Consider the following 26,712-nt stretch of genomic DNA (forward strand, 5'->3'; position numbering starts at 1 on the left):
TCTCCCCTGGACGTGGCACAACCGTGTGGTCAGTTGCCGATTTTGATTTGTTCTCTAAAATGTAGCGCCATAGAACTACCTGTGGATCAGAATGTTATGAATCTGGGAGTGATAGTTTCATCAGGCACACACCAATACAGACTAAATCTGGCTTTTTGCCACAGCATTATAACAGTGCACCTAGAATGTAGTGGCTATATGTTACATATAATGACCAACACACAAACACGGTGCCATGACACTTTCCCTTCACAAAAATGTAAAGAAAATGTAAAACATAAAGCAATTTCGCGCCCCCCCCCGCCCCCTAGTGGTTCCAGGTGGTATTACTGTTTGGTCACTGTCGTAAAGAAGGACGCAGGTACTTTTCCTCAGAGCTCCTGAGGCAGTTGTCAACACCCCTTTGGAGATGATGACAGAGGTATGTACTCTGAAGCTCCTACTTCATTTCCTGGATCTAGTGTTAACTAGTGGCAGCGTCTGCATCATGGCTACTGTCCAGTGAATGCCCGCCGAGGAGGTTCACTCTTGTTTTATCTCTTTTTCTGTTCTTCTCCTGCCCTTGTTCCTCCGCCAACGAGATTCTAGTCCTCTTGCAACGTTGAGTTGTTTTTGTCATTTCGGCTGTCCCTCCGTCTGCCATTTCCATCACTGGGGACAGATCATACTGGGAGAACGCCATTCACTTCCTTGTTTTGGTAACGCAATGGGAGGAGCACTTCCTGTGTGCCGTAAATTGAGTCGTCATTTTTTCCCCCCGGGAAAACCAGTGTTTAAGAGAATTATATGGGACTAATATTAGCACAGATGGTGTCGTTTTTCTCTTACAATTTCACTGTGAAATCTGCTTTACCATCATAATGACAGCAAAAAGTTGTCAAGTTGACATTAACTTTTCCACCTTCACAGCTTCAGTGCCCTCCAGTGGTGGTATCAGATATATATTCTAATTCAAATCGAGGCTACACCACTTTCCACTGGAATGATGTACTTTATAGTGTCTACAAATAAAACGGCCTCAGCCTAACCACTGCTCAGCCACAGCATTGTAACGTCATAAAAACTGATTTATGTTTGCGGTTTTCGAAGGCACGAAGCAGAAAATAAGGCTTCTTACATGTCGTTTCTAGAGGGCGAGGACAAATGACACGAGTTGTTTAATTTGGAAGAGTTGTCCTGATGGCAGCATTTGGGCAGCTACATCCGATGACGGTCCAACATGTATGCTTTTCTTCACAGAAAAACCTTGGCTCAGTTTATTGGAAAAAAATAATAACAACAAGTGGGAATTCCATCTCCTCGCTCCAGCTCTTCCTTTGCTCTTCACATAGCATATGTACAGTGGAATGTCGGGAGGAGATTCATCCCACGTTGTGATGGCACGGGGCCTCTCCAAGCAGGTACAAACACTTTGTACAAAACCAAACCCTTCTTTACACTGCACTACTGTTTCTGTTGCATACTCCAGACACGCATTGCACGAGCCGTTCTTGCTGGCTGAGCTCACATGCCTCGGTTTCCTCTTGCCGACTCTTTAAAATCGCCCACAGCACGAGGCCAACCCGTGGCGATAACCAATAAGCAATAAGTAACAATAACCAATAAGTATCGCAAACCCACTGCGCAGCCCAGCCAGTGTGTTTTACGTCCACTGTAGAGCAGAGTTATTCAAGTCCCGGCGTCCTGTGAGAAACACATACACACACACACACACACACACACACACACACACAGCTGTGTCCATGATTTCAGAGGACATTACATCAACTTACATTAGTTTATTAGATACTTACTGCAACTTTAACATAACTTTAAGATGTGAGGAAGTGATGTGACTTTGTTTAAGTCCGCGAAACATGGGCAATACCTAGACCACACACACTGACACAGCCCAAAGTAAAATTTGTGGACAGAAAAAAACCCCAATGTGCATCGAACAGGCTTCAGTTAAATCACTTCATTTATTCATCTTTCTGTAGGACAATGTGTGTGTACAGGTGCCTCTAATATTTAAGGTTGAATCTTAAAAACATTTTTTTTGTAAAAACAAGTTTTTAGGATATATACAGTAATATAAAACATTTAGGTTTACATCAGGTTTTCTCAATTTTTCTATTACAGACTATGAAACATCAAAAAAACAATTATCAAGTGTAAATAGTTTGAAATACACACAATGGAACACATGCACTGTTTTAGAAATTAAAATCAAGCATGTTATGCAGAAAAATAAAATAATTCATATTTGAATAGATGTTCAGTATGTTATCGTAAATATGTTTTAGTTGGATTATAGCAAAGTTCACCTGAATAATAAATAAGATGTGATGTTTGAACACATGTGACTTATGTCTCTCTACTTCATACAAATTTTATGTTTTAACTTTGAATCAGCAACCGCACAGATGAGGCATGTGTGTGAATGTGTTTGATATACAAGCGCTTTTAACTTTTGTGTGTGTCAGAAGTGGAGTCGAGCCAGCAGCCAGCGGAAGAAGCCGGTCCTCTTGGATCCGAAGAAGCTGACGAAGAAGTTAATCACCGTGGTGACGAAGATGACGCCTGTGGCGACGTTGTTCAGGTAGTCGAGTCGTTTCTGATTGGACACCACATTCAGGTCCCTGCGGGCTGCGAGACACAAACATACACGCACACACACACACACGTATTTCAAACGTTTTAAACACACTCACACCCACATACATAGAGTTGAGACATGCATGCTCACATGCTGCACAAACACACACATTCCCCATTCAAACAAAAATCCATACGAGCAAGCAGCAAAGCAGCACATTCACAGACACACACCTTCCAGCCTCTGTCCTATTTATGTGACATGTTACTGTAACTGCACATTACGGTGATCTTGTGGGTTTAAGCTCAGTTTGTGTTCATGAATGTACTGTACGTACAGTGTGTGAATGTGTCTCATAGAATGAAACGCTGAAACAGCCATCCCAGCAAGCAGCTGCGCTGTGTGCCGAAAGCAGCTTTGATGATGTTGACGATGAGGGTGAGGAAGATGATGCCGGTGGTCAGATTGTTCAGGAAGTTTAAGCACCGCTGACACGAGGGGAGGAGGGTCAGCTCAAAACGAGCTGCATGCACACACACAGACAAAACATACATGCATATATTACACACAGAGACAGTTAGGACACACATAAGAACACGAACACACACACACACACACACACACACACACACACAAACACACACTGGTTAGTCCCTTGGCCCAGTCCATTCGTACGGAATAAAATCAAATAGATATATGTACTGTAGAAGATTAGTACCATAAGTACAGTAAGTCACACTGCATGTGTGTGTGTGTGTGTGTGTGTGTGTGGTCCCATGACCCAGAATCCTCTTTCCATCCTTTCCCAAAAAGTTCTACGTGTTGAAACCATTCCCTACGCGTGACACTGTCAGAAATGCATCCTGGCAAAGAGGCCAGTTCGCTCCATCCCAAAGACAGAGATGAAGAGGTTGGTGACGAAGATGAGGAAGATGAGGATGGTTGTGATGTTGTTCAGGCTGTTCAGGCGCGTCTGGTTGGCCTCTTCAGTGATGTCTCCCCGGGCTGCAACACACGCGTACACACACACACACACATACCAAAAATAACGACAAACAATACCAAGATTCCACACAAAAGATGCAGAGGAATAATAATAGGTGGTGTGGAGATTTTACACCTAAAATGTCTTTGTGATCTGCACTGCCTGTATTTTCACCAGAAAACAAAACAGTGTGCCAGTGAATTAGTTTGTTATATGATTGGTTAAAAAGATGGAAGGTGGATTTCTGAAGCAGAGGATCTTTTAGCAGAATCTTTTCAAATTGCTCACCGATGATGATGATCAGGACTCCGGCCACTATCTGAAGAGCCAGCGAGAAGGAAATGAGCGTCAGAACAGCGGCATAGTACCTGAGGATACAAGAGAAGATGAAAAAATGTCATTCAGTTATCTGCTGGGGATTGTCGACCTGCGCTGGGTTTCGGACTGCTTCCTGTTTTGCCTTGTCCCCTCCCTGTGTTTCCTGCCTTGCAGTGTGTGCCCCTGGATGGGCGTTGATCATCAGACAATCAACTCGTTGACCTGTATCAAACTCTGCTACTACCTCTGCAGTTCCCTGTGATCTTTTTGAAATACCTACCTGTTTGTTGTCTGCCTGTCCCTTTACCTGCCTTTGTCTTCCCCCTGCCCCAGGATGCTCTCCTGGGTTGCCCTCCTTGCCGCTGACTCTATTCTGGGAAGCCAGAATCACCCATCATCCATCTTTAGCCCTGGACCCTTGGATTCCCCTTGCTCCCCAGTTTGGTTTACTGGTCTTGTCCGATTTACCCACTGTTCACTGTACAACGCTCATGATCTTTTCTACCAAACACTTTCTGTTGAAACTTTCACTATGTGTGTTACAGATTATGTTCTGCCCGTTGAGTCTGGTACTTTTGATAAATCCTCACAAAATGCTTTTTTTTGGTAGTCATTAAAGAGACAAATGGCCCCTGAAAACTAACTTTAATTGTTGATTCGATCTAACTCACCAAAGTGTAAAGTTTCATACAACTTTTGTTTTCTTTTTTATTTTCTCCTCAACAACAATCTATTTTGTACATTTGCTGTTAAACTTTGAAAACAGTGAAAATAGGATTTTAACACTTTTTTCTTCTTCCTTTGCCCCACGCGCACGCACACACACACACACACGCACACACACGCACACACTGTAATGTACCTGTATCCAGCTCCCTGTTCGATGACGGTCTTCATGTGCGTGATGTTAGCCAGGAACAGGGCGATGTCCAACATGCCCTCAGCTGCTGTCTTCTTGGTGGCATACAGGTTCATGTTCAGGTTAGAGGCTGAACCTCCCTGAGAAAGAGAAAGTGCTAGATTTCAGATTTCAAATGACTCTTCCCATCCATTACACCATCCATTTGCTTTAAGCTTTTACACTTTGTAGAGAAAAAGCAGTGCAACTACATTACTGAATGCAAAGCCTCCTTATGCTTCTCAATAGGTTTAATGCCTACTCTGCTGTATAACTGTACAACCTCTGATTTACAAATGCATTCATGTATTTTTAAACAAAAACCACAGGCGCCACTGCTGTTCATCATCCTGTACAGACGCCTAGACGTCAAACGAAAGAGTAAAACAAAAGACAAACTGAGAGGAAGAAAGATGAGAAGGATGAGAGGGAGGCAAAGAAGAGTATGAGGAAGAGATTCTGAGGGAAAGCAGTGATGCTCATTTGGCGTGTCCCCAAGTTAGTCTGCAGAGGTCATATGAAACTGACCAGGAGAGGGCAGCAAAGACCACTGATACCACTCAGGATTCCACTACAGGCCACTGCCAGAAAACATAACCCATGTAACAAGATGAAGAGTATTAGTTATCATATTAATATCTAATTTGTTTTTTCATCACGCCAGATTAATTCTCAGGAGTGTCTTACATATGACAGTGTAGCCAAAATGAAATTAGTGTTTGGCTGGAAACAGAAAATTCCCAGTTTTTCTTGCGGCTCCTTTACAGAGTGCTCTGACCAAAGCTCATTTGAACTTTGTCATCTATTTGGAATGACAGAGTTCCTCTTTGTTGCACACTTTGTAATTGAGTGTGTGTTTGTGCGCTAAAGTAAATATCCCTATTTCCCCAGAGCAATCATTTGACAGAGAAGCAGGAAATAACAGGTGAATAGAAAAAGCAGAAAGGACTTATTTTCTTTTCAACTTTTGCCAAAAAAAGAGGTGGTGCGAGCATGCGTGTATGTGTGTGTGCACTTGTGTGTGTGTGTGTGTGTGTGTGTGCAGAGTGATGGAAACATTAAACATCATTACATAAGACCTTATATATGTAAGGAAACATTTTTTGAAGACCTAATTATTGGCCTGGTTCAGTGCATGAGCACTGAGCTATAGATAAAAGTTTCCTCTCAACAAATGGATCATTTTACTCCGGACTGTGTCAATGTTGTTAGAATCAGTGGCGTCTGTTTTTCTTCTGCCAGAGATGTGTTCAAGGGAGAGGTACAGAAAGGCGATCATGCGTACATTAGGCACACCTTCTGGCCTTGTGGACATTAGACACTGTACATGCACTGTAATTGTTCAACACTTACAGCTTCTCCCCTGGACGTGGCACAACCGTGTGGTCAGTTGCCGATTTTGATTTGTTCTCTAAAAAGTAGCGCCATAGAACTACCTGTGGATCAGAATGTTATGAATCTGGGAGTGATAGTTTCATCAGGCACACACCAATACAGACTAAATCTGGCTTTTTGCCACAGCATTATAACAGTGCACCTAGAATGTAGTGGCTATATGTTACATATAATGACCAACACACAAACACGGTGCCATGACACTTTCCCTTCACAAAAATGTAAAGAAAATGTAAAACATAAAGCAATTTCGCGCCCCCCGCCCGCCCCCTAGTGGTTCCAGGTGGTATTACTGTTTGGTCACTGTCGTAAAGAAGGACGCAGGTACTTTTCCTCAGAGCTCCTGAGGCAGTTGTCAACACCCCTTTGGAGATGATGCCAGAGGTATGTACTCTGAAGCTCCTACTTCATTTCCTGGATCTAGTGTTAACTAGTGGCAGCGTCTGCATCATGGCTACTGTCCAGTGAATGCCCGCCGAGGAGGTTCACTCTTGTTTTATCTCTTTTTCTGTTCTTCTCCTGCCCTTGTTCCTCCGCCAACGAGATTCTAGTCCTCTTGCAACGTTGAGTTGTTTTTGTCATTTCGGCTGTCCCTCCGTCTGCCATTTCCATCACTGGGGACAGATCATACTGGGAGAACGCCATTCACTTCCTTGTTTTGGTAACGCAATGGGAGGAGCACTTCCTGTGTGCCGTAAATTGAGTCGTCATTTTTTCCCCCCGGGAAAACCAGTGTTTAAGAGAATTATATGGGACTAATATTAGCACAGATGGTGTCGTTTTTCTCTTACAATTTCACTGTGAAATCTGCTTTACCATCATAATGACAGCAAAAAGTTGTCAAGTTGACATTAACTTTTCCACCTTCACAGCTTCAGTGCCCTCCAGTGGTGGTATCAGATATATATTCTAATTCAAATCGAGGCTACACCACTTTCCACTGGAATGATGTACTTTATAGTGTCTACAAATAAAACGGCCTCAGCCTAACCACTGCTCAGCCACAGCATTGTAACGTCATAAAAACTGATTTATGTTTGCGGTTTTCGAAGGCACGAAGCAGAAAATAAGGCTTCTTACATGTCGTTTCTAGAGGGCGAGGACAAATGACACGAGTTGTTTAATTTGGAAGAGTTGTCCTGATGGCAGCATTTGGGCAGCTACATCCGATGACGGTCCAACATGTATGCTTTTCTTCACAGAAAAACCTTGGCTCAGTTTATTGGAAAAAAATAATAACAACAAGTGGGAATTCCATCTCCTCGCTCCAGCTCTTCCTTTGCTCTTCACATAGCATATGTACAGTGGAATGTCGGGAGGAGATTCATCCCACGTTGTGATGGCACGGGGCCTCTCCAAGCAGGTACAAACACTTTGTACAAAACCAAACCCTTCTTTACACTGCACTACTGTTTCTGTTGCATACTCCAGACACGCATTGCACGAGCCGTTCTTGCTGGCTGAGCTCACATGCCTCGGTTTCCTCTTGCCGACTCTTCAAAATCGCCCACAGCACGAGGCCAACCCGTGGCGATAACCAATAAGCAATAAGTAACAATAACCAATAAGTATCGCAAACCCACTGCGCAGCCCAGCCAGTGTGTTTTACGTCCACTTCCCCGTGGCACACCGCCCTCTGCGTGGAGACAGCGAGTTGGCAGGCACATGAGGTCTGTGCGGCTTATCACAACTGGGCCATGAGTTCTGGAGTGAGATGTTGACGCTGACATTTTCAAATGGAGGTTTTTGGTCTCTCCGAGTGCCACAAACCAAAACTGAAATAAACCGACCGTTTGCGTATGAGGTATGTTCTTTTGTGTTTCACCTTGCAGCTTATCCAGATGTGTTACCAATGACGTGATGTAATTTGAGCACCCGCACATTTCTGTGACCAACTTTTCTGATGGCATTTAGCCTCCAAACACATGTGATATCATTTTGTGCTGGAAAGCTTGATTTCATCCCCCGCGCAGCCTATGTGAGAGTACAGTTTGTTCCAGACCGGGCTAATCTCCGAGAAAGTATGAAGCAATTCCAAAAACCTGCAAGACTGTCAAAACACTGTGCTCACATGTACTGTACCACGGCCTCTGGTATGTTTTTCTGAGTGGGAGCGAGAGAAAGAGAGAGAAGTGGGTGGGGACTAGAGAGAAAGAAGGGAAAAGGAGGGAGAAAGACGGGAAGAAGTGATGGCAAAAAGACAGTGTTGGATATAGAGACACGGGGAGAGGGGGAGAGAAAAAAAAAGTATATTTTATAAAAAATGTTATTAAAAAGTTTATATTCTGGCCGGTTGGCCGGTTTCCAACATATCTCCTTTGGAGACTCATTTGGTCACACTTTATCAACATCAGCTTTGGGAATGCTGCCAAAACAGACACACACACACACACACACACACACACACACACACACACACACACACACATTCACACACACACACACGAACCACAGCCAAAACATTGGAATGACCCACATACAACTTTATGGCCCATGTGTGTTCACTTTGCGCCATGTCTCTGTAAATGTCGCGACTGTCCTTTCGTTGCACTTAATCTGGATCTGTTTGCGATGTGTTCGTACATTCTGGTGAATTACCGTCTCTACCCTTTGCGTCCCCCGGCGCAGGTACTTTATGGAAGCCATCGATCCTTATTTACAACAGCGGCCTGGTGAAGTGGCTGCTGGGGGGTCAGCGGGGTGACACACATTCACCCCCCGGAGCTGTGAATTACAACCAGTTGGCCACAGAGCAGAGCAGCTCCGTCACGGGTGTCCAAGATTGACGGCTTGACTCAACGGTGACTATGTGTCTGTGAGTGGGCATAAATAAAAAGTGCGTTTTTCTAATCCTTGGAGAACTGCCTTTCCTTTTTGGAGATCAATCAAACAGCTGCAGGATATAAGTGTCTCAATATTGTGTTCTTTGAAAACACTGGATATTCTCCAATCATATTGTCTCCAACACATCCAGAGAAAAAACCCAGAAGACACTTGGTCTTTCTGTGCACAGATTAACAGCAGCCTTTGAGATGTTGTTTTTGTTCCTTATCTCTAAAAGAAGAAAAAAACGTGTTAGCAATTGTTATTTGTGTAAAAAAAATGTGGATATTTAGGATTTTCAATCTTACTGGTCTCAGCCGTAGCTTCTTCATTCAGAAGAACACAAACTACAATAGTCTCTATCTTAGTTTCGAGCAGCATTTGTGCTTGGATTTACTAATTTACTAATTTACTCATCACTGTTGTGATTTTTATTGCAGGTATCGGTCACGAATGGAATTAGTTTTGTAAAACATTTACTTTATGTGACAAGGGCACTAGATGGAAAGTCAAGGAATCACTCAATAATCTAAGTTACAGTAAGATTTGATTGGAAAATCAATGTACAACGTAGTCCAGCAGTTATAGATATGTTTCACCAGATGCGAATAATGTCAACTTCACGGAGGTACTGAATGAGATCACTAACGTCTTTATGCATTTACACATCCTCCGGGGACTGTGGACGTCTACTCAGAACTTCATCACAATCCATCAAATCACCTTTGAGATATTTAGGGTAAGTCGGGACCCAAGTGGTGACACCTCCATCCCCGGAGACTCACGCTGAGAGCGTTGCTGAAAACCCCGTAACCCTACACAGCACTGAGCTGAGCGAGGGCAATGCACTTCTCTGCTTACATGGTACAACTGGATTCTGTCCACGTATGTTTATGTTGGAAATTCTTCCTATAGAATTCCAGAGTCCCCTTTACAACAGCCATTCCTGAAACTCACGGATCCACAGCTGTGGGCACAGGTCCACATACATACATTACACACACACACACACACACACACACACACACACACACACACACACACACACACACACACACACACACACTGGACCACATGGATGGCCCCCCTCGACCTCACAGGAAGTGCTCCTCCCCTGGACTCCTATTGGCCCGCTATAATAACCAATGGGGGTGGACGCCTACCCAGGAGTGGAGCTCTGGTTTTCTTTTAGTATCTTGTTCTGACCGCCTGTCTCTCCATCACTCCTTTGTGTTTGTCTTTCTGTCAGCTCTTTCTTCCTTTTTTTCCTTCTGCATTTTTCCACGACTCCCCCTGCCTGAAGGCATCATCTCTGTTTACTTTTTGTGTAACTTGCATAAAGTGTGAAGGAGTCGGACGACAGCGGAAGAGCAGATGAGGGGAAACAGATAGTGACTCAAGAAAGAGGAGTCAGCACGAGTGAGGGAGGAGGAGAAGGAAGAGCAGTGACAAAGATGATGTCTGTAGTTACTTGCTCTCTCTAATGATTTTGGCCTTAAACATGCCTCAGTTTTTGCAGAAAACTAAGTGCAACCCGGAGAGAAAACCTTTCACGAGGAGTTGTTCATTTCATAAGTCAGTGTTTTTGAATGCGTAATGTCCACTTTCAAAAGATTTTCAAATCAAACCACCCTCTTACAAGCTATAAATCTTTAATTATATCCAACCAATTTTGTACTATTTATGTAGATCTTTCTGAATGAACCATTCTGTGTTTTTGCTTCCTTCAACTGCATCTTTGTACAACTGTCTCTTTTCTCCTTTTTTTTCGGATGATGGTGGAGCATTGTGATTCAGGGGAATCGTTCTCACTCTCCCTCAAGAAAACATACACCAGTTAATCATCTTCTATTGCATTTCTGTCAGAGTGCAGACGTAGCGTTGGCTGCTCACAGCTCTCAACACACGTGTCGTCCTGAAGGGAACTCTGTATTATTAAAACAGCATCCACCTGGTGTGGCCAGATACGACTGTGAACTTCATTTATCACTGTTGTACAGGAACAATGAATCACTTGAACAACTTTCTTCCTTTTTCCTCAGGACTTAGTAGAGACCGCCTCAAAAAGCTAAAGGTGAGTGAACGTTGCTGTCCAACTGTTTGCCAACAAGTTCAGCATATCGAATTTACAAGGTCATAGGTCATAAAAACATTTTCAACATGCACATTTTTGGAGCTAAAATGTCAGGGATGAAAAACGTTCAGACTCTTCAGACATCACATCTTGACATTTTTCCTGTTTGTTTGTGCTGGGGACAGGTCAGCATGTGAACATTCGGCGTCTCGGGTTATTTGTTTGTATATGTGTGCGTGTGTGTGTGTGTGTTGACGATGGGTGAGGGCATGTCAGTGAATAGATTCATTATACTTGGAAACAAACAAACAGAGGAGAAGAATTCTGCACCTGGACACGACAAATTTAGTTGGAGCCAAAAGACTAATTAGGTGAACTTGGACAGGGAGGAGGCTGTGATCACACACACACACACACACACACACACACACACACACACACACACACGTAGTAGCTTCACAACTTAAAGACCAAGTGACTCTTGACCTTTGCCCCATTTCCAACTTTCATCTTACTGACGGGCTGTAATTAGCAGAAAACAACTTTTCTGCCCGCCCTTATATATTGAACTCCATGAGGAGGATGTTGGACTTAACACTATGTTTGGAAATCGACCTACTTGGTTTATGAGGCCGATAACACATTGCGATTCTCTTCATCAAACCTGTTTCCTGCTGGGTCGTCTGTGTCACAACCGAGTGAACGCGCATGTCATTTTTAACACGCCGGACACAATCCCTTTCTGATGCTTCCATTCCTGCTCTGTTCTCCTCTTTTCCTCTCTTTTTACAATCACATAAATCTGTCTTCTCCCTTCTCGAGTTCACTTCTAGCATGCTGCTTTATTAGACAGACAGAAAGACGGAAACCATTTAAAAATATTCCCCAGAGGAGGCTCAATTCAATTCCAGATTTTAAAGAAGCAATGTAATTTAAACTGTTCATCACTATTTTCTCACTTCGGTTTGTGTCGTTCATGCGTGTATGTGGTGATTATCTCAGCCTCTCCTGCCTCCCCGTGACGATCAAAGTGTCGTCCTCCTGTTGACATACAGAGGACGGGCTGTCACGCAGCAGGACGGACGACTCGCTCACTGCTGGGCAGGATGTACACAGACGGCCATTAGTGTGTGTGGGTGTGTGTGTGTGCGTGTGTGTGCGTGTGTGCACGTGTACTTTACGAGACCCAATTTAAGTTTTAGACCTTGGGCGTGAGGACGTTTTCCTCACTTCTTAACAGAGGACTTGTGGGGTCTAGAAACAGATTGATTCAGAGTGAGGGGTTAAGCACAGAGTTGTCAAGGTTGAGGTTGTGGAGCGGCGCAACGCAATGCGCCAACGAGAACTATGATGCACTCACAGATTAGCTCCATCTCAAGCAGCTGCACCATTAAAATGCTTCTTACCAATTTTTGACGTCACCCATTGGTTTGTGGGCGGCCGTTTTGAAGCCTGGAGTTTGGAATTTTGTCCAGCGCCGTCTTGGTTTTGTAAAGTGAGGACATTTTGGTAAACTGTCTCGTGCTGAGCTCTCTTTCTGATGAGCCTTCAAAGGCCTGTTTGAGGGTTAAGACTTGGTTTTAGGTTTGTGGTTAGAATTAGGTTTAGACTAGGGTTAGGTTAAGGGACTATTGAAAGCACTATGTCAATGAGAGTCCTCATTAGGATAGAAGTCCAAGTGTGAGCATGTGTGTGTCTGTGGGGGAGGTAGAACAGGGGGAAAATCAACAACCCGCACAACCTCGGTGACCTCTGACATTTGCTCTCTCGCCCCTGATAGTGAGACACTCGCCCACACACAGTCCCAGTGACACACACACACACAAACACACACACACACACACACACACACACAGGGCCAGAAAATAAAGATGAAAACCTTGAACTCTGATTTGACATGACACATACAGACCAGGAGCAAAGGTGTTCACAGCGTGTGTGTGTGAGTGTGTGTGTGTGTGTGTGTGTGTGTGGCAGCCCACAGAGGACTCCCACTGCGCTGTAATCTAACTGCTTACATTTGACCACAGGAGTGTGCGTCTGTGCATTAGCACCTCCATCTGCGAGAGGAAGAGTGGCAGTGATCTGGTATCAGTTGACTTTCTGTGGTGTAACACAGTTTCCCGTATCGGTGACTCAGCCACCTGGCCCTTGCAACTCTGCAGGGGCATCCCGCAGAAAAACCTATGGAGGGTCCCACTAACCAACTGACAGGACTTCACATTTATATGTAATATTCAAAAGTTTTTTTGTTTGTTGCTATATTGTCACATTCATGGCAGGAATTCAGGAAGGTATGTAAAGAATACATCTGGTTCCTTATAACCTCTGGAAACTGCTGTCATAATCTTGCTCCTGTTAGGAGTTGCCATAGTGGATCACAATCTGCATATTTGATTTAACTTAAAGAGTAGTTTTCTTTTCTTTATGCAACCATGCATCATGCAACCGTTCCATTTTCCGACTGCTCTACCACCCCAGCCAGGGTTACTCCAACAGTTCACCACTAATCCACAGTACAGCAGAGATGAGGTGTAACATCTTCAGCATTACTAAAGTTGTATACAGGATGGATGTGGCATTCTGTAAATGCATGAGGCAGACCTCAACAATGGCTACAAGTGTGTGTGTGTGTGTGTGTGTGTGTGTGTGTGTGTGTGTATGAAGATAGGGGTCCATAAACACTTGTTTGACATCAACCATGCAACTACAATGCGTTGCACAAGAGGCTTGCTGATATAGAATCATCCGGAATGCTAGAACTCTGTGTGAGTGTGAGTGTGAGTGTGAGTGTGTGTGTGTGTGTGTGTGTGTGTGTGTGTGTGTGTGTCCTAACCTGCATGTTGCCAGGTGGGTTTGATCACAAACATATTCATAAACAGAAATGTTCTTAGTGTTTTAAAACAGCTTTTCTCTGAATGGTTCACTAAAGACGAGCAGGAATGATAAGCATGCCTCATAGCAAATTCAAATGTCTTGAATTTACAGACACCGAGGATCAGATAATCTTCACGACAGAAGATCTACAATAAATGGCACTTGGCATTGTTTTGCTGTTTTGTTTTTTCTTTCTGAAGAAAGTCAATTTCAGTTTCCTGCACAGTCACAGTCCAGTCGTCTACCTCCAGAGACACCGAGGAGAAGTGTGAAGTAGAGGAAAATAGAAATCAAATCAGTAATACAGTACAAGAACTTCAAAAATTGCATTTCTCAAGTACTACCACAGTTCTGGCTACCACACACACGCACACACACACACACACACACACACACACACACACACACACACACGCACACACACACACCTGCAATAAGCAGATGAAATACACCGACACAATGGCTTGTAAAAAGACCTCTGTCCCCTCCAGCGTGATTTGTGGTCCAAAAATATACACTTCATTGTTGCATGTTTGCTGGAGGTATTTATTACAGGACAGGCCATGTTTGCAAAGTGGATGGACTGATGTCAAAGAGTCTTTGTGAGAGTGAAGATGGCAGCAATAGCAGGAATTCGTTGCATTTTCTTTGTGGCGTGTAACCTGTCATAAAAGTGGACGCTCATGCACTCTGTGAACCAGAGCACCGGAAATATCTATTGTTTTTGAAGCGGTAAATACGTCCAGATAATAATCGTTGGGGCGTTGTCACAATGTTCAGGTGGTGAATTGCTTGCCACCATCTCTCAGGAGGTCACAGGTCAACAGTGAGGACCCTTTGGCAGTGTAGATGTTTGAGACACGTTGTACCACCCAGCTGCTGCCGCTGCAGCACACGGGTCCTTTCAGAGGGAAACGCTCCATGGAACAATGTTAACAATGTGAGATAGTCCAATTTCTTGAAAAGAAAACAGGCTCAGAATATTCGTAGAACAGCGCACAATTGCTGAGAAACTGAGGTTGACCAGGAGTTCGAGCAGCAATGCCGCAGCGCTGCATTCTACCATAATGACCACGCAGTTGACGCTCACATGAAAATGCAAAAAGACAGTGACGCGACAAGTGCAGCAGAATCTGCTGCTTTTCTTAGCGTGCGACTTGACAGTTAAAGGAAAGTTAACATTTAGCGCAAACACCCAGTTTACCAGTGGTTACTTACAGTGGCCCTGAAGTGCAAAACACAATGACAAATAAGAAAACATGACGGTAAATTTAAAAAAAAACCCACAATGATATTAACTCCTAAAGCAAAAGGTAGGGACCTGCGTTGCACAAGGATCGTCGCTGATTGGACGGACACAATGATTTGCATTTCAGGGCCACCGCGGTTACCTGACACGTCACATCTCACTATTATATCAGCTCATTTCATCATCCCAATTCAAACAGACGCGTCCCTCTTTATTCGCACGGCGACTGCAATTTTATATTACTCACTTTCGAACCAACAACAGAGGGAGGAAGACAGAGGAAGGGAGTGGGGTGAGCATGAGAAAACAAAAGAGAAGAAAGTGAAAGGGAAGGACGATCATATGGAAAAACAAAAACAAAATCTATTTACAATCCCCAGACTGTACAAATGACATTGTAAAATACTGTCATAGTGAAATAAGGACAGATGTGTTGTCCACCACAGGCCTGCAACCCTGAAAGAAGTACAAAATAGACCTGCAGATGGATTTATGTTCTGTCGCTCTGATTTATTTGGAGGATCAATCAGCACTGGAGCAGGTAAGGGTCATATTCTGATATTTTATGGAAATGAAATTTGCATTCGCTATCCATGACATGAATGGAGAAAAGAAATTAGTCACTTTTTTCCCTACAGTCAACACGTTCAATAACACCCCTCTGCTGATTCTAAATAAGTATTAGGGAATCCAACAGTTCTCCTCAATAATCCACCATGTGTTGTTGGCACACTTCTATGTGCAGCCGGTGTAATTATACAGCGAGTATGAGAACAAAAATCATTAAGGCATCAAAAACAGCCACAAGCTGGTTGGATGTCTCAATCCTGTGAGTCACACGGGCCTGAGGAGCAAACACTGGGATCACAAAACCAGTCCTGACGCTGTTTGTGGTTTGGCTCAATTATAAGCCATTCAGCCGAAAGGTCGGTTTGCGACAATAACCATCTTAACTTACGCTTACATTGGAGTTAGCTGCAGCCAAAACAAACAAGACACGAGTCGTGTTTGTAGCTATACGGTACGCGCGGCTGTGCTTTTGGAGTCGTGCGCTGAGGCGTGTTGTGAACAAGTGGGATGGAAAGATGAGAGAGCAACTGATCGCCCCTCGTCAAATCAGTCTTTTCCTCTCGTGCGGTTCTTCACCAGCGCTGAGCCGAGGCTGTTTGGAATTCAAACCTGCCTCAGGCGTACAAGCTCTCAGGCCTCGGCCATGTGTGACATTGCTGGACATTCCTCCCAGCGACTTCCTGGCTTTTATGACTCGGCCTTCCTCACCGTCCACGACACACACTTCCTCTCTCTGTGTTTGTGTGCGCGCGGGCATCCCCGCTTCCTGAGTTCCACGAATGCTGCCGTTTTGAGTCCAGACTACATCCCAAATGAGGTTTAAAGAGCAAGAGACGCTGGAGAGGAACAGAGGATAACACAGTCCGTCCGTCTGTCTGTCACAGCCGATGACCAGAAGACACTGCAGCTACATCCACACTGCTTTTGTTTCAAAAGTGCGTTTTTGTAACTGGAACAATCTCCGTCCACTCAAGCTCCGTATCAGTTTTAATCCCCATCGACAATAACACACCTGAAAATGTGTATCGTCATGACCACTCAGGTACTCGTTTGAAGTGTAAAACGCAGCCGCTGAGTTTTCAAACTTCTCCGATTTAGGCTCTCGGAAACTCCGGAGTAGTGTGGACGTAAAAAACGTAGAAGCAGCGAAGCAGCAAGCATTTTAATTTTGAGTTGTATAATGTCAGCGGAAATGACTCCGCCTCAAAGCAATCTCAGCCATGAGTCCGACGGAAAGGCAGCATTATCCACTTGAGCCTTTACCAGGCAGGAATAAGTGATCAAAAATATAAAATCCATTTCCATTTCTAAAAGTCACGATATTCTCTGCCTCTGCCGCAATAATTTAGATCATAAGTTAATCATCAGTTCCTTGCGTTCCACTGAAGAAATGCAATACCAGCTGACAGATTTTTTATAGTGGTCATTTTAGCAATGTATTACATTTTTGATAACTAGTGAAAAAGCAACTGTATGGAAAAAAAGTTAAATACTCTGGTTCAAGAACAAAGTCCACACCTCACCCCAATCTAATATTCCGATAATATAATGTTAATCCATTGTTCTGGTTTAGTCTCGTCTCATTTGACCTTTCACCCCGCCAGACGCTCCAGTTAACTCATTTGCAAACATATTTGCATATATTCTTAGCAAACAGATATTTAAAGTAAATGACCTGGCCCCTGGTGGCACAATCCTTTGGCACTGCTGGCCTGTCCGTCCCTGTCAACATTTGATTTACTGGTGATGTGGCAGCTGGAAATCTACTGAAGCCACAGGTTTTCACAAGTGCAGCGATGCCTGCTCAACCAGTCAGACATGACCGACCATGCAGCATGGTCACGGTGTCTCTCGCCCTGTGTTTACTGTACATGCACCCGAACATGCACTTCACTTTGTTGTTATATGCACACACGCACGCACGCACACACGCATGCACTCACACACACACACACACACCCACACACACACACCCACACACACACGCAAGTTAGTTCTTATAATATGAGTTTATTATCTCACCTCATTTTATTCACACAAACACACACACACCCACACACACACACACACACACACACACACACACACACACACACACACACACACACACACACAAGTAAACATTGTGTAACAGCTGTAATTCAGAGGCCAACAGTGATATACACACAGGGAGGTTGATTCAGTGGAGTGATGATGTCATGATGATATCCTGCCCTGTAAGAACTGGAAGGCCGGAGTCACAGTATTAAAGAACTTCCACTACAGAAGCCCATAGAAACAGACAAACACAGGGGAAAAAAACACAATCTTGTTCCCTGGTTAGCGCAGAGTTTCTATCACTGTGGCAGCGTGGGAATGACCCACGTGGATCTGAGGCCTCTGAGATCAAAGCTACTGTTCCTACTGGTTTCATCGTCACGATTGACGTTTTCCACAGAAACAAACCCCCTAACCCCCCCTACATTTAGTGCCACGTCTGCTTGTTGCTTTCCCATACATGCATGCATGTTTGTGTGTGTGTGGCTGTGAGAAGAAGTATATATATATATATATATATATATATATATATATATATATATATATATATACTGTTTGTCGAAGAGGAGTAATGGCTGTTTATTTTTACATAAAAGGTCAAAGGGGTAGACGGATATTTCAGAATGAGCAAAACCCTTACACACACACACACACACACACACACACACACACGCATTGCCACACAGGGTTATAAAACCCTAATCATGGGGATGATTCATTTTGGTCCTTAGAGAGACTCATACATAATGGGCAGAGAGAAAAATTCTGCGATACCTTTTCTGTTTCTGTTCATGAGAACGTTCCAAAATACAACATACAGTTATATGTTAGAGTAGTACACAGCCTGTAGACACTTTTTGAGCTACTTTTTGAGTAATTGTGTCTGGAGCATTTGTGAAATTCTGCAAAATGCAAATCTGCAGTGACTTTCACATTAACCCGAACACTAATTGACATAGAAAGTTTCCAATGGGGGCTTCATTGTTTTACACAGAGGACAGTTCATAACAGAGAGTCATTGTTTCACTGTTGGCCTGACCTCACTGTGTTGAAATCAACAGAAGTCCCACGAGCACCACGGGCACCAGGGGACGTCGGCTACGGAGAGTGGATGAGGTAAGACAGAACCTCGCCCACCTCCCACCCTCGCAATCACTCCGGCCTTGCTCCCTCGTTTTTTTTTTTCTCTTTCTTTCAAACACACATGACCTCACACAGCCACTTCACTCTGACACATTATCTCACATGCAACAGTAGAAGCTTGTACTCGAAGCTTGAAGTGATACTGTTCTGTCTAAACTCAAACCATCATAATCAATTACTTATAGGCATAGTCAAGAATGCTTTTGAAATGTTGCCTGAACATTCTGGAAAATGTTATTTAGCAATTTGCATTTGAAATATTTTTCTAAAGTTTTGAAGTTTCTTTTTTTTTAAATCTAGTTACCTCAAAGACAAAGGCTGAACTGGTGATCACTCAGAAAGAAAGTGGGGAAGCGAATTCATAACTTGCCGAGGGTGGAGTTGAATGAAAATGCAGCTTTCGTGCTGGGTTGGAGATACTGGCAACTTTCTTCCAAGGAACTTAGCTGAGGTTTTTCGCTAGGTGCTTTGAAAAAAAGAGAAAAAAAGGTTGGTAAATCTGAAAAGTGCTAATATGGCGTCACTGCGAGTAAAAGCCCCTTGATGATGTGATCGATGCTTTTTGCACTAATTCATTTTGAAAGAGCCAATGGGGAAACTCCCGACAGTCTCCGGCCAACCAATGTTGTAACTTCACCAGTTAGTCAGTCAAGTTTTAATGTAGTTTACATTATTGCAACATTGATGACTTTGGGCCTGTGCTGACCTCTGACCTCACCACAGGCATGCAGGGCCTCACACGGAAGCTGAGGTGAGTCTGACATGAAAAATGTCCAGAAAACTCGCTCTGGACATTTTCCAGAGTTTGCCGTTCACATATGAAGAACGCAGCGGGAGACTGTCCGAGTCCGACGGGTTCACAACAGCGTGATAATCTCAGGAAGGGGATGGCGCCGAGGAAGACGGCCCACTCGCTTCTTCTGGGGATTTTTTCCTGCTGTTTTCTCACATGGGTTCATTCACACATTTTGCTCAGGTTCTGGCAGGGAAGGTCCCGGAAAATGTCCGGAGTCTCGTGCTGATGATAAACATCTACACACACTTCCACGGACATGCGGCACATACGAGCCGCATATTTACATAACCGCAAACGTACGCCCTATATACAATGTCAGCTGGACAGTTTGTACATGCTCGTATTCCCCCACATACAAGAATGACCAGAAACGTTCGGGTCTGGATTCTCTCCCACACACTCACTCGGTCTAATCCGATGAGCTAACACACTCGCTGCGGGGAAGGAAAATAGAGATAGAGAGAGGTCTGTATTTACCTTTAGATCACCCTTCCATTAACATAAACACACTCATGTACACATTCTCCACACTGGGCAGGAGCCGGCCGCATGGCAACACGTTTGCAAAAACATAACACAAAGAGGTTATTCCGTGTGTGTGTGCGTGTGTGTGTGTGTGTGTGTGCTTTTTGATTCCTACTGCACATGCCAAGTTACCCCCACCGCCACCTTTCTGTGTTTTGTATCATATCACTCTTAATGCCTCTCTTAAAGGAACAGTTCACATTTTTCGGAAATACATGAAATCACTTAATGTTCCCAGAGAAAGATGAGAGGGTCGTTCTCACGTCGCTGGGCCCACCACACACAGCCTCCAGAGGGTTGTACGGGTTTATGACACTGCACATGTTTATGTCTACTTTAATGCTCGTGCCATTTCACGGACGCGTGGCCACACATGCGCGACTGTGTCTCTACGTGTGTTTGGCCGCGGCCCAAGCACAGCACGCGGCACCTCTATGAGTTACACGTTAACACCACCGCCGTTAAACGTATGTGTGTGCAGTTAATAAGCACCAGGCAATTCTCCGAAAATAAAAACAGTGAACTGTTTAAAAAAATTAAATAAGTTAAGGGTGTATAAACAGATCTAAATGGAGGGTCAGTGAGAAGCCTTGAAAGATTGACATACAGTGAACTCGGATTCATAGGTCTGGTGTGTGATTTGTGTGCATATCATGTGCATATGTGAGTTGGGGAGTTGTGAGTTATGGTGTCCCAGCAGGGGAGCCTCAGCACTGGAAAGGGGGTTTCCTGAGCCTTCTTGGCAAACTCGGCTGGAACAAGTGGATGAGGAACAAACGTGTGACACAACACTCCCGGTCTAAAGCTGCAAACGCTGGTTTATGTTATGTGCAATAAGCAGCTCAAGGTTTTACAGATGATCCCTCAGTACGGCAAACATTATCTCGTTGTTCCGAGTTCGGACTGGGTCATTCGGCTGTGAAAATAGTGTTAGTAACGATTTTAAATCCTACTCATATGGATGAAAAGGAGCAGACCTGTATATATGTGTGTGTGTGTGTGTGTGTGTGTGTGTGTGTGTGTGTGTGTGTGTGTGTGTGCTTTATAGATGTTGTTTTTCACTCTGTCACAGTATAATTGTGGGTTTGTGAAAGAGAGAGAGAGCAGGAGACTGATCATGGCTGTGTGATTGCCTCATTCATTTTATATTTGGTAAAGTGTTTTGTCTGGTATCAAGCGTCACTTTTTATGTTTCTACTCACACACACACACACACACACACACACACACACACACACACACACACATACACACACACACACACACATGAGGAAGACTGTATGAGGAAGAAAGAGGAACTGAGGAGGCATGGAAAACTTGTGGGACAACGGTGGGAGAGAAGGCCGAGAATATACTGGCATTTTATGATTATATAGCCTAGTTTCAATATTTCACTGCATGGGCGTGGACATGACCTCACACAGGTGCCGTCCACCCCTGGAGGAGCTGGCTCATGAGCAGAAAGGTCATGGGTTAGTCTCTCGGAGCAGGACGATAAATCTGGGCTGAGAAATGAAAGGGAAGAATGTGTCTCTTGGTCAGTCCTCCTTCCTCACTCGTCATTCCTCGTTCTTCATTACTCATTTCCACAGCTGAGTTGCCTTCCTGGTGTGTGACAGTGTGTGTGTGGGGGTGTGTTGGGGGGGGGGGGGGGGGGGGGGATGTTGATGATCTAAAGTGGATATAGCTCTCAACTCTGGCATCTGATTGCTGCATTCACATTCTGACGTGGTCATGCACCAATCCATCAACATTACCCTCAAGGCCTTCCTTCCTTCCTTCCTTTGTTCAGTTGATTTGCGTAAATTATGTTTCTGTCAGAACATATACAGGCTGACACAGAGTCTTTAAAAAAACATATGTAGCACAGATTGGACATGCAAAGCAAATTTGAAATTGCACACGAATCACGCAACAACAGACATTTAAAGATGATACTCAGTTGCGTCTCAGGTGAAAGTTCTCGGAATCGCATGCACACGCACACGCACACGCACACGCGCACACACACACACACACACACACACACACACGCACACACACGTGCACTCACTTTCTCGTTCTTCACACCCACACTCAGAATGTGGCATTTGCCATGTAGGGGCCAAGACGGGGTTATACACACACACATGCACGCGAACGCGCACGCACACGCACACGCACACACACACACACACACACACACACACACACACACACACACACACACACACACACAAACATGTAATGTCAAAGAGACGCAGTAAATGTATTCTGGGAAGTGAGAGAAGTGGGAAGAAGTCGAGAAGGACATTCACTGAGATGGATTAAAGAAAAAACTATTCCAGTAAGCGACTTGATACAGGAGCAACGACACCTGCGAGTGCAGTTCAAATACAGTTGTTGCCATTGCTCCCACACATGTAAACCGACAGTATTATTTTGATAGGTATTATTATAATCATTATTATTGTTGTTATATTACCTGAGTGACATGCACAACTTGCTCCGCCCTTGTGGCATCTGCCAAAACCGCTCGAAGGCCAGTTCAGGCTCGTTCACATGCGGCGACTTTGCAGGTCTGTGAAATACAGCCGTCATGCTCGTAGGGTTGCTGTGATCTCAACTTTCGTTTTGCGCGCCGTGCCCCTGCCAGCAGGACCTGATGGGTATGTTTCTATGCCGGACCGTTGGAGAGCTCCTGAAGTCTGAGTGAGCTGACTTTTGGGCCTTCAGAGCTCCACTTCGGTCCACAAATGGCTCCTGCATTACCATGAACGTGGGCACTGCCATTTATTTCTAGATGATCTCACAACTGTTCCCACTGTTGTAAATAACCAGCGCATCAGAAAATGAGCCGCGCTCTTCACTTCACTCTTGTTTGCCTAACAAACTAGTGAATGTGGTCCCCCTCCGTCTTTGAACATGTCTGCCGCGCCCGGAGAGGCTGCGCGATTACAGCTAATTCCGTGTCAGCGCTCCACGCCCTGTCGCCGGGCTCTATACATAGCGAGCGACTCTGAGGTGCGGAGACTTCACACTGTGGAAATAGATTCAACATGGCAGCTTCACACAGCCGCTGTGGGGTAAACCTCATAAATCCGGATTTCAGCAAATTGCGCGCCTCCCTTCTTGGCCTCGATTCAAAGCTCTGTTGAGCGTATGAGCGCGGTGTCTGCATGGTGAGGAAAGGTCGCCAATCGTTCAGATGTGTGGAAATCCAAAAGCGTCAACTAGTATTTCTATGTGGCAGTTTCATATGACGACAGATTTTATAAAGCCACCTCAGATCCTAATAGGACTTATCGGGTAAATGGTAAATGGCCTGTGTTTATAAAGATTCTAAAGATTTTCTGTTTTTCGTGTACTTCCTGACATCTATCTGTCTATCGACTACTCAAAGCAGTGTTACTTTACAGTTCGCATTCACACGCGTTCACACAGAGCTGCTATGCAATGCACAAAAAAATTAGTTACAGTCAACACCAAACACATAGCACATATGACAATCCATGTATTCAACCATGTTTTATGGCTGACGACACTGAGATTCCCAAAATAAAGTTATGTATAATTTTCTGCGGCAGCCTTTTTTCAAACATGGCATCAGCTCAAAGTCGTGTTTATTAGCAAATCCCATAAAACCGGAAAAGCATGAAGGTGATAAAACGAAGTTAGAAGAGTTAAAGACGACCTCCGTGGCCCTAACCTTTGCATGTAATTGAACTTTTCTCTGTGAATTGACTGAGAGAAATTCTCTCCTGCAAATCTGTTTGCACTGAAAAATGCATTAGAATATACTGTGAGTGTAAAAAAGACCTTTTCACAATGCGATGATCTTGTATTCATATTTTTAACAACGGCCTGTTTCTCTACGTGCAGCACTTAGACTATTCCTCACACTTCAGGGGCAGTTTGGGGTTCAGTGCCTGTCCCTCTTCAGTTAGAGGACGATCAGCTCTAACTCTCGAGTCACAGACTTTTTCTGTGGCTTTTAATAGTGAATTTTAAAACTGAAACTTCAAATAGACAAAATATGTATTTAGCTCTAGAACAGTTTCTAATATGTCCAAATATATCAACAGTAGATTGTAAAGAAAACCACATATGCGTATTTTTTTTAGAGAAGAATTCAATTCAATATCAATTTGGTAACTCTTCTCACCTTGTCTCTTACTGTAAGTGGAGTTGTTGAACAAAAGCTGGCATGGACACATTGGATGTGCATCACGCTGAGCGAGCACATACCGAGATTTCTCAATTTCTGCGTTTCACATATTTCCCTCCACACATCTGGCAACGTGCGATCAGGCAACAAGGGGCCTGGAATGAATAGTTGCGGCGAGGACTTGGCGCGTGACTTGATCACTGCTGCCGTAGTAATTGGCTGGTGCTGGCTGAGTTGTGCCATGTTCTCAGGTTGTGTACGGCCTCGGGCTCTGCCAACTGTTGTGGTGATTCTTCGCGTCATTTGATCTTATATTTCTCAGTCACTTGAATTCTCGCTGCCAAAATATGCACCTAGGCCTCTGCTTCGGCTCCTGTGGGAGCGGCCTGTGGTTTTAGTCATCACAGCTGCGCCCAAGCAAATTCTTGTGACATTAGTGCTGTGCGGCGTATACACCGTGACTCATGAACACATGTAGGGAGTGTGTGTGTGTGTGTGTGTGTTAATAAATGAACAGACGGAGTATTCATGACAGGTATATTTGGAGGTGGTTAGCAGGCAGGTAAACAACCAGTTTTTTTTTTGTTGCTTCATAAATTCATAACCATCCACTGAAACTGACATCCTGCTTACATAAGAGTTTTACTGGGCAGCACTGGAAAAAATTCACAACTGCACTGGAGGATGACCTCTAATGACCCCTTAAACTTGTGAGCAGGTAGAACGAAGACACTTCATACAGAGAATCGAGGAGATTTTTGCGCATCGATATCAGGCTTCAATGCAGCACTTACTGAAAAGCCTTCAGCTTCGAAAACATTAGTTCAACATCACACTTCATTCCTTTACCCGCCAAGAGATGCCAAATTACCTTTTGTTTCTATTTCTATCTCTTCTTTTCTTTGCCATCTAACAAGGGTTTCATTTCCTCTGGCCTGCGTAACTTCCTCATCCTCTTTTCGAGCCGACTGGACGCTGCAGTGACTAACCATCGCCTCTTGAACACAATACACGGGCAGCTTTGACATAAGGTCCACACTGTTATTTCTTCACATTCTGTTGATGATTTCAGTTCGCTTTTTAAAATGTTCTAAAATTAAATACTTGCACGTAGCACTTATAAATTACCATTATTATTAAGCCTGAGTATAACTATTTCTCACATATGTCATTGTCTCTCACGCACGCACACACACGCACGCACGCACACACACACACACACACACACACACACACACACACACAGTACCTAATAGCCCTGCTGGTTGATGAGTTCAACATCATCAGTGGCCCTGAAGATGAATCATTACAAAAAAAAGGAGTGTGTGTGTGTGTGTGTGTGTGTGTGTGTGTGTGTGTGTGTGTGTGTGTGTGTGTGTGTGTGTGTGTCTTTAGGGAGGATCTCGGAGTCAGAAGTGTGACTCAACACCAAAATAAACACAACAATTCCTTTAAAAATTAAACATAATATTACTTAACATTTGTAGAAGAAGGACGAAGTGTCAACTTCAAAAAACAATGTATCAGGTCCTCAGCCCTCAATATGATCTGTTGACCTGCGGCTACCATTATGAGCCTTTGCACCCGGGCACTAATTGATATTTGATGGATGTCGTGATCATATCTTGGTCTCAGAATAGAGTCCAGACACTCGGCCTAACCCCGAGAGCCACGCACCAACCCTCTGATCCCTCAGCTCGCACGCAGGCAGGACATACCACAGCTCTGTGGCAAAGCTAAGACAGGAGCAACAATTCAGCAAGTCCCAGGTCAACCAAGACAGAGAGAGGGAGATGAAGGAGTGAGGGGGGATACAGGGAGCGAGAAGGAGGGGGAAACGGAAAGGACGAGAGAGAGAGAGAGAGAGAGAGAGAGGTGGGAGATGCAGATTGACTATTGGCATTTTTCTTTGTGTTTCTTTTTCTAATGCTCTTTTTCTGTTTTCTGGCCTTCCCTGACTTTGTCTCTCTCCCCCTCTCTCCCACCTTTGTCTCTCTCTTTTTGGAGGCACTAACCTGCAGAGGGCCGCTGGCTGGCATGGTGGATCTCAGCGATGTCAGGTCGATGTCTCGGCCCTGCTCCCCTCTCTCTGTCTTCCCCACTCCCTGCATAGTAAGACCCGTACGCGCCGAGTGTTGCCACTGCTGCAGTAAAAAATGCTAATGCACGGATGGCAGAGGTCGTTGTGAGAAGGAAATCCCACTGGATGCCAGGCACCAAGCGCCAGGCAAGGCCAGAGAGGACAGCAGAGGGACAGACAAGCGGCTCATTCACCCCATCTCAACCTCCCCCACACT

At 44.3% G+C, this 26,712-nt stretch overlaps 1 protein-coding gene across 4 annotated transcripts; it reads right to left on the reverse strand.

Annotated features, from left to right (window-relative positions):
• Window positions 1-1,942: 1,942 nt before the first annotated feature.
• Window positions 1,943-26,712, reverse strand: LOC124849329 (ninjurin-2-like). 4 transcript variants are annotated; one of them, XM_047336536.1, is made up of 5 exons: window positions 26,431-26,712; window positions 4,744-4,880; window positions 3,852-3,931; window positions 2,916-3,101; window positions 2,489-2,628 (listed from the first exon to the last, which is right to left on the reverse strand). In XM_047336536.1, exons 1-4 carry the CDS (start codon window positions 26,524-26,526, stop codon window positions 2,932-2,934), a joined length of 483 nt encoding a protein of 160 aa, XP_047192492.1. In that variant the 5' UTR covers window positions 26,527-26,712; the 3' UTR covers window positions 2,489-2,628; window positions 2,916-2,931. The 4 variants fall into 4 exon arrangements, with proteins under 4 accessions (XP_047192493.1, XP_047192491.1, XP_047192492.1 ...); XM_047336537.1 differs by lacking the exon at window positions 2,916-3,101 and having other exon boundaries at window positions 1,943-2,628; window positions 26,431-26,708; XM_047336535.1 differs by having other exon boundaries at window positions 2,488-3,101.

Source organism: Scophthalmus maximus, chromosome 12 (assembly GCF_022379125.1).
Source record: "Scophthalmus maximus strain ysfricsl-2021 chromosome 12, ASM2237912v1, whole genome shotgun sequence".
NCBI classification, from domain to species: Eukaryota; Metazoa; Chordata; class Actinopteri; order Pleuronectiformes; family Scophthalmidae; genus Scophthalmus; species Scophthalmus maximus.

What these genes read in the sequence shown, in the direction of transcription:
- LOC124849329 (XM_047336535.1), bottom strand. Translation starts at nt 26,526, where the DNA reads ATGCAGGGAGTGGGGAAGACAGAGAGAGGGGAGCAGGGCCGAGACATC. An exon ending in CAGCCAGCGGCCCTCTGCAG is followed by an intron (nt 4,881 to 26,430) that starts GTTAGTGCCTCC and finishes TCTCTTTCTCAG; the next exon opens with GGAGGTTCAGCCTCTAACCT. An exon ending in GAACAGGGAGCTGGATACAG is followed by an intron (nt 3,932 to 4,743) that starts GTACATTACAGT and finishes TTGTATCCTCAG; the next exon opens with GTACTATGCCGCTGTTCTGA.